Genomic DNA, 12,593 nt, shown 5'->3' on the forward strand with positions numbered 1-12,593 from the left:
TTTGAACTCACACACACACACACACATACACAGCTTTAGCATGTGTGTTTTCAATAATTCAGTATAACTTAGGCATAATTACACAAACCCTGATGAGTAGAAACATATGAGCGTGAACACAAACCTCATACATCCAAAACCGCTTCTTTTAATTACATACTGTAGTTGTTAAATAATTAAAAACTGTGTTGTTAAAGTTGATATCGTCCACTTACCGAACCATGGTTTTGAGGAACCAGGGCCGGTTTGTGATGGAGGGCACAGCCTCGTCCATCAGCGGGTGCATCTTGATAAAGTTGAGCGTTTCGTCGGGAAACTCATTAGACACTTTGAACTTTTCTACAGAGGACGATCCTGCACAGACGCCAGGCCTAAACAAACACATGAATATTTCTCAGAGATGTTTGATTTGAATCTTCTCAATAGAAGGTAAATACATTACCAATAAACAGGTAAAACGTACAGAACGGCTCACTAACAGATTACATGATAAAGTAAGCAAGCTGCTCTCGTCATTTTACACAAACAACATTTCATGTTCATCAGCACAAATGATTCGAGTCACAAAGATGAGAGAAACATGAAAGAACAAAGCAGAAGATCTTTTTTGTAAGATTATTCAATCACATTTTGATCATCACCTTATTTGTCTGGAAAATGAGACTCACCAATAACTTGTGCATCAAATACCATCTGTTCACTTTTTTTACTAATGTATCTACTGTCTTTACTAAGCTGCTTTCCAACAATGCATTTAATTTTTACATTTTATAACTTTTTGTTTAATTCTCTTTCATATTTCTCACTTTTTAAGTTATTATTTCAAACTAGAGATTAATTTACATTAAACTATAAATCTGTGATTTTCTAATTGGCCAAAGTTGAACTATAATAGTCAACATCTGAAGTGGATCAAAACCTTACATAAAAGTCTTAAAATATTGAACAATAAGGGCTCTATTTTAACTATCTGAAACGCAAGTGCGAAGCGCAACGCGCAAGTGAGTTTGTGGGCGGATCTTGGGCGCTGTTGCTATTTTCCCGGCGTGAGAAATAACTCTTGCGCCGGGCGCAAATCAATAAGGGGTTGGTCTGAAGTAGGTTCATTATTCATAGGTGTGGTTTGGGCGTAACGTCAAATAAACCAATCAGAACGCTAGCCAACATTCCCTTTAAACGCAAGGGCGCAAGTTCCATGGCGGGATGCTATTATTATGACGGATTTACCAGGCGCACGCCAGGAGCGGTTCACAGCCGAGGAGACCGACGTCCTTGTACGGGGGAATCCCACGCTTGCCAGCATAAATCGGGCACGCCGTGTAACGGGAGGTGGATCTGCCTCAGGACTTGACGCCAGCAGAGGACATCGCTGCGTCCACCCTCACCGCTGAAAGGGTTTGGGGGCTTTGAAATCGGACCCAAGAAACGCAAGCAAGGTCCAACCCCAAAGTACTCTTACAAATCAAGTTCATATACATTAAGGTTTCTTATGAAAACATTTAAACTATTATTTACATAAAATAAACGTAATACAGCCACACAACAAAGTTATGAAAATATTTTAATCGTTATTTGCATGAGAATAAATAAAAACTATCACCACAATGCTCACCACTATGATTCCCCTTATCTCGTGTATTAATATTTTTAAGTGTAACAATTTATGATTTGCAAAAATAACTGTTGCATCTGTGTAGATTAGATAAGCAAAGTGTATGCGCGTTGTGCACGTTATACATTATGGTCAAGCATGCGCCCTTAAAATAGCATAATGAACCACGCGCAACGCGCCACTGACTTTAGACTAGTTTTTTTTGGTTAGTAGCGCAATTGTTTTTTGAAACTGCAAAATAGCATAAGAGATGGTTTGCGCCGCAACACGCCTCCTTTTTGCGCTGAACCGCCCAGGGAGCGCAAGTTCATTCCCTAGTTTGCTGACGTGCATCTGTGGAGGGAAAAACCCCGCTGTGCGCCGGCGCAAAATACGAATGATACATGCGTCACTGACAAAGTCAATTGCGCTGGGTGCAAGATAGGGCCCTAAGTGTTCTTGTCTTGGGACACCTTTGATTAACTTTTTTGATCCACTTCAAATGTTGACTAGTGTAGTTACCCTCTAGTTAATTAAAGGATTACTCCACTTTCTTAAAAAAATCCTGATAATTTACTTGCCCCCATTTCATCCAAAATGTTGATGTCTTTCTTTGTTCAGCTGAGAATAAATTAAGTTATTTAAGAAAAACTGCTGCCAAAATGTTAAAACAATGTGTCTGGGGTATTTATAACACTAATCCCAGGTATATTGGGATGATGGCCAAATTCTTTTTATTTATTCCATTTTTCTAAACCCAAACAAGACAGAGCAAAATGCCACGTAAATGTCCAGATCAACACGGATGTATACGTTTGTTCTAAGGTAAGTCAAAGAAACAATGATTTTATCTGGGTTAACGTCAACTAAACTTATTTAAGAGCAATCATTATGTACTAAAACAGCCTCGCCTCTGGTAAGTTAGATAATGTTAGATAGCTTGTGCAAACGTTAGCTAAAGTTCAGTGCCTCTCCATATTAAACTGTTTAAATCTAAATGTATTTAATCTTACCCTGCGGTACATGAACAGTGTTAATCCTGATGTCATCTGCAATCGTAACGACCCTAACATAAGGCTTCAACCGCTTGCATTGTGATATGTAAACCCTCACTTCCAAATTAATCTTGTTACCCATCATATTTATATAAAATCTTTGTCATATTTAAGTCCCACCTTAACGCTCCGTATTGTGTCCAAAATATATCAAAAACATCCTGGGACAAGGTTTTCAAACTGACAGCTCCCATTGTAAAACCGCCAGCAACCTTTTGTTTGTCCAAGTTCGAAGGGGTAACTAAGGGGGGCGGGGCTTAGCGATAGGTCAATTACACGAGGTCGCGCTGGCGCATCACATTGCCTGTGCATGACGAGAAGTTGTAAATTATTGGGATTTTTTTTTGAAAGTGGAGTAATCCTTTAATTCCCTCCAACAATTCATTTGTGTAGTAGTCCCAGGCCTGTTGACCTCACATCATCATCATCATCATATCACTCCGCCACATTCTGAACTATAATCCCCACAGCGGTGCATCTGACGGGTCGCGTTGGGGCCGGATTACCGAATCAGCATGCGTGTTAAATTTTAACGGTCCCTTGTCAATTATTTCTCACGTACACTACAGCAAAGAGTGTTGGATGTGAACAAACAATTCAGACTTCATGAATAACTGAGGACAGAAATTGTGAGCTGTGCTGTAAGGTGAATCTGCTGATACTGTACCTCGGTCTGGGCACCTTCTCCTCAGGAACTGGAGTCCAGGTGGAGTCAGGTGACTTCTGCTCTTTAAAGCGTCCGGTGAAGGCCGTCGCGATCTCCGTCATATCGTACGCACAGACGGCCGAGCCTGGGATACTGAAACACACATTATTATTATTATTACTACCGAGATGCCAATAACCAAACCACTCTGAGCGGTGAGGCACACGGCAGGAATTGTGATTCTGTTAACTGTAAATCTTTGTAATATGAAGCGTGAGGCGGGAAACCAGTCGGCATGAATGAAACGGGCCATTGTGGGACTGTATTTCAAATCAAATGAGTTATTTCTCTGACATTAACTGGAATTTTGCCCTTGTTGAAATCCTAAAGCTCACATGAATGAAGCTCGTTGCGCACGTCTTATCTCGAGGCACGATTGTAATTTAGATAAAGTACCTGTTGTATGGCGTGGAGAAGGTTGCCATGACGACGTCTCGTCCGTTGATGTGGATGACGTCAGTGACGGCCTGCAGGATGTTAAAGTAGAAATGCGAGTCTCCGGGGATGGAGCAGTTCAGTCGCGTCTTTAAAAACGATGTCCACTGTTTCTCCAAGACGCGCTGAGATCCGCCGCGGTCGTTCTTACATACGCGTCCCACGCGCGGGAAAACCACCTGTTCACAGAAATGATTTATGTTGTTTGTTTAAACATTGTTGTGTGCTTGTTTTCATCCTGCAGTTTCCATCTGGCTTTACACTCTCGGGTTTATATAGGCTAGTGATTTAAAGTAAGGCACAGTGTGAACCAAATGATCGTGATTTAGCTCGAGATTTAATGATGATGTATCTGCATGAGCAGTGAAGCTCCAGATGTGAGCGTCTCTTACTGTCGGTGAATGAGATTACAAACTAAATGCTTGCACGTTTATGGAGTCGTTCAGAGATCAGCAGCACTGTTGTCACACACGTTCATGTTATTTGAGACGCTCTCTCAGTCCGGCTGGAGATCATAGTGTAATTACAGTAATCTGGCAGGTACATCCGTACAGTAACTGGAGAGAGAGAGAGTTATATTCAAAGGACAGGCTTACAGTAATTACTGCCTTCACTGAACCTGGAAGGGATCTGAAATCTCTCTGACTTTTGACTTTGAACTGAGAACAATAAGCCTTTGTAGTGCAGTTCTGTGAGGAAGTGAATTATAAACTAAATGTTATTTAGGGTTTCCAGTTTAGATACCAAACAATGACCGCTAAATGATTTCAGTTATTTTTAGCGCCTGCATCCTGAGCAACAATTCCTGAGCGTTCTTAAGAACCTCTTATATACTCCATACGCCCAATTCCTGTTGACTTCTGATGTCACATCCTGTCTGTGGTGTTGAAGTTGAATAAACACGAGAAGTACTTCTGTATCCGTACCTTTCCCATAGTGTTGTATTCCATGGCGATTTCCCGAAAGAAGAAGTAGATGAAGTTGCCGTAATCCACCGCCTGAACAAAGTATGGCTCTAAAGATCAACAAAAGATTGAAAAACTGTTATGGCATCTTAACAAAACAACAAATTTGACATTCGTAAGAATTGCTTTATGGTGAAATGCAAACACGGCTGTAAGAGAGCTCCTACACAACGCATGTTTGTTTGTTTTGAACAGATTCTGCTGGTGCTCTGTAAGGCACGCATGTCACTGGCGTCTTGTCTGTAAGAGACTGATTAGATTAAGAGGCTTTCTGTGGCTGTAACACATGAGGTGATGGCAGGTCGTGTTTGTGTGTGAACACATGAAATGTCTTCTTGAAAATAAGCCCCATTTCTATCTGCTCCCCACCTTTCAGCCATTTAGAGTCGTGTTTGACGGTTCTTAGGGTTGGACTGTCTCCCAGACTGCGGTAGATCACGGCATCGATGGCCAGGAAATCTGTGACGGTGGCAGAATATAACTTCCCATCTAAAAAAGAGAGAAAGAATCATTAAAGCAATCCAGTAACTACACAAACACACACTCACCAGCACACCACACACATGCACACACAGATACACACACAGAAGCAGACAGACACACAAACAAAGGGCAACAATCACAGTTATTAAAGCAATTCAGTATCTACACAAACACACACAGACACACACTGTAGTAAGTGTGACAGCTGACATCCATAAGAATAATAAAGTATGAAACATTAGCTCAGTGCAGTGTAGTTTAACCTGGTGCTGAACAGAACACTAAACTTTAACTGAAGTGTTTTAAAGGGGACTTATCATGAACATCTGACTTCATGTTTAAATGCTATAATTGGTTGACAAATCAACTTAGTAACTTAGTTTTGGTCAACCATTCTCTCCAAGCATGTGAGTAAATGGGTCATTGTAATTTGTCTCCCCTGTGATGTCTGAAGGTGATCTTATTATAATAACACATATGTACTCTGCGGACAACAAAGATTTATTTGATATCTTGAAAAAAGTTTTTCTTGTGAAATGTCCCCTTTAATAGATTCCTTAATGAAGCAATGACTCGTTGGCTTTTTCCATCTAGACTTTTTTCTGCCTGTAACACAATGGATACATGTGATTCCAGACCAGCCACATCAGAGCTTGCCAAGCAAACGCTCTTCCAGAAAAAAAAGAGCAACTGTATGAGCGCAGGCTGAGTCAGGGAGTTCCTCATATTCCTGGCATACTTCATATTCCTGGGCATCAAATCAGTAAACATTTATCCATAACAGCAATTATATCTGCCACTCGCACGTGATCCCTGAGCAGCTAATGGTGTTTTAATTCAGGACTGTGAAATTCTGCTTACCAGCAAAGAGGGCAACATTGGCCTGTTTAGCATCATACGGGCAGCGGGCCATGCCACTGATTTCCTCGCCGAGAGCGTCCAAGCTGTCCATCTGCAGGAATGGAGAGAAGGGTCAAACGTCAACCACACCCACATAGCAGCACTAAAAGACGCCCAACACCTACAGCAATTACACCACGACGATGATGATGATGATGGACGGAGAGCCAATGGGGCACCATGAGAGTCGTCAACTAGCGTATTTAGAGTATTTCTCTCCGGCATTTTTTTAAGCAATTTCTTTCTCAATAAGGCAGTGTGCCACCCATTCTTGGCATCTAAATGGGTCATTTTATTTTCTGTTTCCATCTATCATAAATCCAATGAAAAAGGTCTAACAAAAATCCAACACAGAAAACCTGCCACTGCAAGATGTGACGTATTGGAAACCATGAAGACTACGACTAAGAGTTCTTTAGAAATTAATTTTTTTGGAATGGAATCTGAAATGGCAACCGTCTAGTAATGTGGAATCCCGATGGTCAATTGTGTGTAAAAGTCGCCCGAGGTCACAGCTTTCCTCGCGCTGCTATTTCTGCTACTCAATAGAAGGAAAAGATTCTCAGACAGTGCAAATATTCACATACTCAGCTGTGGATCACATTTACAAAGAGGCTTCTGAGCCTCCTGCCCGGCAAAATCTCCTCTACAATGTTTCAGTTCCTAAACTATAAAACAAACGAGATGTGAAAATGTAAAACGATGATTGTTTTGATTTAAATGAGCTTTAATTAAAAAAAGGACAACACTTTTTATGTGCTGAGCTTATTTCAAGGCATGTTATTGTTGGGGGGGTATCACCTGCACCCCTCGCCATGTCTCGGCATGCTCCACCCGACAACAGCTGATGTAATCGACACCGACCGTAAATCCAGTAGCCCTCGAGCAAGCGAGCGTCCCAACAGAGAACACAAATGTGGAGTGGGTGAGGGCCAGCGGGTCGCAGATGGGCTCTCTTGACGGGGTGCTCAGGAGAACAGTTGCCCCCCTTATACTGATGATGATTAATGGAACGACTGTGGCTCTGAAACAGACGCCTTTTCAGAACCGTCACACCGGGGACGTGGAAAGCAGAACCGTGGCCAAGGTGGTCAGGACAGAGACGCCATCACAGAAGGCAGACGACCCGCAGGGCGAAAATCTGCAAGTGGCTTTTGGCAAACGTGCTGCAGCATCATTTTCCTGCAACGCTCCACTACGGCAGTTATTACACAGCAGTTACAGACACAAAATGACACTGACACATCAAGCCTTTCAAGCGATGCTTCGAGTCTAAAGACACTAGAGAGTAAAACTAAAACCCCAGACACTGACAGAACTCAAATCAAAAGAGCCACTGAGCCGTGGAGACGTCTTAATAAGGGTTTGAGCTAATGTGTGAGGAACGAAAAATCACTATGAACATCTCTTGAATATCTTCAGGTTTATCATCAGCGCCCGGACCCCCTACACTCGGACCCCCTCATGTTTTTATTGGCCTGTTTGAATAGCGAGATCACATGTAATGGAAACAGAGGAGTCATACCTTGTAGGTTCGACAGGAAGGGTTGAAAGCGTTTGTTCCACACACAAACAGAGAGTCGTCGTTCTGCTGGAGGAGAACTTTGATGAAATTATGGCATTCATCCTAAATGAAAGAGATGGTGAGAAAGATCAAGTTTGAGATTTCAGCAGGGAAGTTAGTGATAACTTGTTTAACAACAAAACACAGCAAAATCCTCCAACGTTCATCTCAGCTGACCTTCACTGAAGATGAGAAATATTCCTGTCCATTATCAATGACATCATTACAATACCAAATATACATTCATGGTAACCTGACTCACATGTTGTGATACCAAACCCCATCAGTCTAAAAGCCTTTATTCAATTACATCAAAACATCAGACGGAGTGAGGAAACTGTGTGTGTGTGTGTGTGTGTGTGTGTGTGTGTGGGTTTGTATATGTGGTTTACAGGGAAATGAATAGTGTATAATGACATGTTAACTATGCTATTACCATGGTTTATGGGGACACAGGAAGTAAACCATACTAAATGGTAGTTTTTCATAGATTAAAGACTGGCAACAGGTTTTTGTGGAATTGGGGTAGGTTAGGGGAATAGAATATAACAGTTTGTACAGTATAAAATGCATTGCGTCTATGGAAAGTCCCCATAAACCATGTATGCCTGACTGTGTGTGTGTGTGTGTGTGTGTGTGTGTGGGTCACTATACCTTGTGTTTGCCTTTCATTCTACAGGTGTCTACGTCAGCTTGTCTGGACTTCCACGTCAGTTTCTGCGAACAGAAAATCAATCGCAGATCAATAGTGACACGCTGACACGTTTGAGCGATTGGTGATCCTGGATGTTAAATGAGAGTGCTGTGGCTCTGTTAGCAGACTTCACAGAGGACTTACAGACCACTGACCCAATGATTAAACACAGCCTGTTGCCAGTGCTCATCAATCTCATTCACCTTCATCAATCTTACCGCTGTTACAAACACATCTTTGGCTCGCCGCTCCTCTGTTATTCTGGCCGGATGACGCATGACACTCACTCCTGATAGGATAATGTGCTTAGTGAGGTCACAGAGCCGCTCGGGTTCGTTTCCTGCCAGGTAATTAAGAGGAGGGACAGAAACATGAGGAAGACTCACCTTACTGAAAAAGATCTCATCTGTGTTGGCCGTGTCGATGTCGACGGTGTAAATGTGATCCCTGTAAAGAGACAAAACATTTCATTTATTTTCTCATGGATTAAATTTAAATCTAACATCTTCATAGCTCAGCACGGGTTTGGTCGGGTCAGCTTACTTTTGGGGGCTTATCCACTGGGTGCAGTATGTAGAACCCAATCATTTTTTACTACCACCTCGGTTGGGGTTCCAAGCGAGCTGAGCTAATACTAAAACATGATGTGAAAACACTGAAGATCACTGACTGGTTTGAAAGAATCAAGACGATCGACATGCTAACCCTTCGTCTCAAGCAAACCAAGTGGTGAAAATCATCCACAGGCTGAGAATCAGGAACACCATCCCAGTGTTTTCCTTGCAGTTTTTTGGCGGTACATCTGTGACGCGGACGTCCGCATGTATGCACAGCATTTTTGCAACTTAGCAGTGCACATAGACTGACGCCACGGGTGTTTGTACAGAAACTGTCATATGAGACGGAGGTATTGATAAACGTGATGTGCAAACATTTATTTGTGGTGCTCAATTTTGATTTTGTGGCGACTGAGAAATAAATGATTGTATGGGAAACACTGCATTCCAACGATGATCGCTCCCACTGTTTGTATGATGTCACAGCAGGAGGCAGCGCAAATATAACGACACGCCTATAATCCCTCCCACTCTGAAGTGCTACTAAACTCAGTCGAAGGGCTAACCGAGTCAAAGTAAAGTGAGTTTACCTGACCCGTGGGGGTAATGGGAAAGATTCAATGGGGATCAAGTGAAGAAACCTTTTCCTTTATAAAGCAGATAAAGTCCCTGCTCATCACACACAAGTCTCCTTTACGCCGACCTGACCAGTGAGATCTCAACAGAACTGTCTTCAGGTTTGCCAAGTTTATTTATTTAATTTCATATTTTAACATCTGAAATCTAAAATCTAACTTTAGTGTTCTTTATATATATATTTACCGGGATCAAGCTGTCAGCTGTAGCTTATCATTACAAACATCTGCTGCTCCACATTGCATTCATTTATTCTTAAAGACCTGACAGATGATAAATAATATGACAGATGATTCACAACATGTTTGTATTTTCAGATCACGTTGTGAATGTGACCTGAAGATCACAGTGAGGATTTCATTATCCTATAGAGCTTTCTTATACTTTTTAAAACATTTGGATTGTTTAAATCAAAACGGGCGATAGATAGATAGCAGACAGTGATGATTAACCTGACCAACACCAGTAATAAAATAACATCAATTAATCCTGCAATGAGTGTGAGCGGTCAGTAAACATCCATCACTACACCTGCTCACTTCAGAGACATTCAGTGTGATGGAGAGCTGCCATGATACACAAACACACACAAATCTCTTCTGTGTGCACATACACAAACATTTACAAAATAACTTGACAAGAAGTTTTCTGTCCTGTCTTGACACATCAAAGAACTCGTTCATCACCGTCTTTATTTTATATCACAGTCATGAAGCGTGATCTGCTGCTTGATATCATATCACTGACGTACACTACAGACTTCAACTTTATGTTCATGAGTTCTTTAAACACGATGCCGTTGTGTTGAAACTGTAACGTGCAGTGGATGTATTAGTGAATGTGCGAGCTGATGGGTGTGTGAGGTACAGAGAGTCTCCATAGCTCAACAGAAAGTCTTTGTGCTGAGGAATGTGTTTCTCATGCGGGCCGATCACGGGCCAGCGCTGTCCATCTGGTGGCCTTTTGTCAAACATTCGCACTCTCCGGCGCTTACACAGAAAAGATCTCATTAGTATGCGTGTCAGACCTGTCAATCCACATAAATGAAACACCCGCCTCTGCTTAGCTCCACCTTTCATAACAACATCATGCATGATCTAAGTCTATTTTACATACCAACACAAACACACACACACACACACACACACACACACACACACACACACACACACACACACACACACACACACACACACACACACACAGATCCATTGCTAATCCACTGCTGTTCCAGAAGTTTCTGATGTGTTTTTTGAGTCATTTTGATACCAGCAGACGTTCATGATGGGATGTTGAAGGGGGGATGTGGTTGCTATGGTGCACTGCTCTGTGTAATGTGTATATTGTCCTACATACAGAAGCATCAACAGACCGATACCTCCAGAAGTGAATGTGTGTGTGTGTCTGATTAAAGAGTCTGATATCATAACACTGAGAATGAGCTTTGAACGTCTCATGCAAACGTACAACAGCCATGAACTAAACACATAATTAATATGCAGCCGTGCCAAAACACAACACCAGTTATTCTGTAAATAAACACATTTCTGGCATCCAACGCCTCATCAGTTTTTAATAATCAGCTCGACGCGACAAATCTGTGTGTGTTTATTTATCTGTCCCGCTGTTAAACTGGCGACTATTTTAATCGCTGGATTTCATTATTACCCAAAAAGCAGCTGCTTCAAGAATAAATCTGAGTAAGACTGATACTGTTAATAGAATTAATAAAAACAATTCATAAATAACAGATACTGTATACTGCACTGTACTGTACAACTACTATTAAATGTGGCAGATTTTATAATGAAATTCCTGTATTTGCATGTAAAGAAACAAACGATAAGGGTTTTCTATGTGTTTATCATACAGTAGTGAATCTCTAGACAGATCCAGAATCCTATGACATGAACTCTTCTGCTCTTTGACTCATATGATACTACACACACAATGTTTTATTTCAATACGCTGCTGAACTGGAACGATGTCTGGTTACCATGCCAACAATCTGGAGGATATTTGGTTTAACTCACTGCTGATAGCAGCTGAAGTCTTTAAATAGCTCACTCACCTGGCAGCGATATACAGAGTCCGATTCATAATCACAATCAGCTGAATATCCAGTTTATGTCGTTGCGTGTTATTCCGGCCTGGTTTGTGTCCAACGAATGCTGGATATTGTTTTGTGTCTGTAAAAAAAACAATTTGTGCAGTTCAACTATTTAGTTTTGTGTCTTTCAGCTCATTTTAGTTTGTGTTGAGGTCATGTGCTTTATATTTGTGTTTGCTCTTCAACACCAACAGAATAAAATTTTTGTAGAATCGTCACTGATCTCACAATTTGATTATTATGTCAACCATTTTCATTCAGTTCAATGCAATCCTCAATTTTAACTAAAGTTTATTTAACCACGTTTCAGAGGAGCATGGTCATGTAATCATAAATGTCTCTCATATACAGTAGCTGTCCCTCACCTCCCATCATGTCAAATATACTTTGATGAGATGTTAATGTGAACTGGTGAAATATTATTGCACATGTAAGTGTGTCTCTCTGCCGAAAAGCATTAAAACTCTGCTTCAGCCTCTCTCTCAGCTTCATTGATAAGGTTCGTATCGCTTAGAGACACAATGTGGCATCTTTAACGTGTTGATTAAGCGCTTAACATGCGAAGAAACTTTCAAGCGCGGTCCACGTTCAAAAATGTGCTTCATTTACACAGCTGCCTCACCTCATAGAGAGAGAGAGAGAGACGCACACATGCACTGCTTTTTTAAATAATCAATTATTTGTTTTTATGCATGGATGCAGTTATGGTTTACATCAGCATCCCAATATCTTCTAGTGAAACACGTTGCGCTAAATCAACAGAAATAATGTCCAGACTGAATACATCCAATACATTCTCTCAAGTTTTACATAATTATCAAAGAGAACGGCAGGTGACTTGAGTAAATGTGGAGACTGAGGTGGTATCTGAGGGACCCGTACAACATTTAGATGCCT

The 12,593-nt window shown here is 41.3% G+C and overlaps 1 protein-coding gene across 3 annotated transcripts in view; it reads right to left on the reverse strand.

Annotated features, from left to right (window-relative positions):
• Positions 1 to 12,593, reverse strand: part of sema6a (sema domain, transmembrane domain (TM), and cytoplasmic domain, (semaphorin) 6A) — a 44,857-nt gene that overhangs the window by 17,226 nt on the left and 15,038 nt on the right. For all 3 annotated transcript variants that reach the window (XM_065270227.2, XM_065270226.2, XM_065270224.2), the window contains exons 3-12: positions 11,658 to 11,775; positions 8,780 to 8,840; positions 8,354 to 8,416; positions 7,661 to 7,762; positions 6,097 to 6,187; positions 5,122 to 5,241; positions 4,714 to 4,802; positions 3,749 to 3,966; positions 3,314 to 3,445; positions 216 to 371 (exon numbers count right to left, since the gene is read on the reverse strand). In XM_065270227.2, coding sequence (XP_065126299.1) covers positions 216 to 371; positions 3,314 to 3,445; positions 3,749 to 3,966; positions 4,714 to 4,802; positions 5,122 to 5,241; positions 6,097 to 6,187; positions 7,661 to 7,762; positions 8,354 to 8,416; positions 8,780 to 8,840; positions 11,658 to 11,775 — 1,150 coding nt within the window. The remainder of the gene's footprint in view (positions 1 to 215; positions 372 to 3,313; positions 3,446 to 3,748; positions 3,967 to 4,713; positions 4,803 to 5,121; positions 5,242 to 6,096; positions 6,188 to 7,660; positions 7,763 to 8,353; positions 8,417 to 8,779; positions 8,841 to 11,657; positions 11,776 to 12,593) is intronic.

This window comes from Paramisgurnus dabryanus, chromosome 11, assembly GCF_030506205.2.
Source record: "Paramisgurnus dabryanus chromosome 11, PD_genome_1.1, whole genome shotgun sequence".
Lineage (NCBI taxonomy): Eukaryota > Metazoa > Chordata > Actinopteri > Cypriniformes > Cobitidae > Paramisgurnus > Paramisgurnus dabryanus.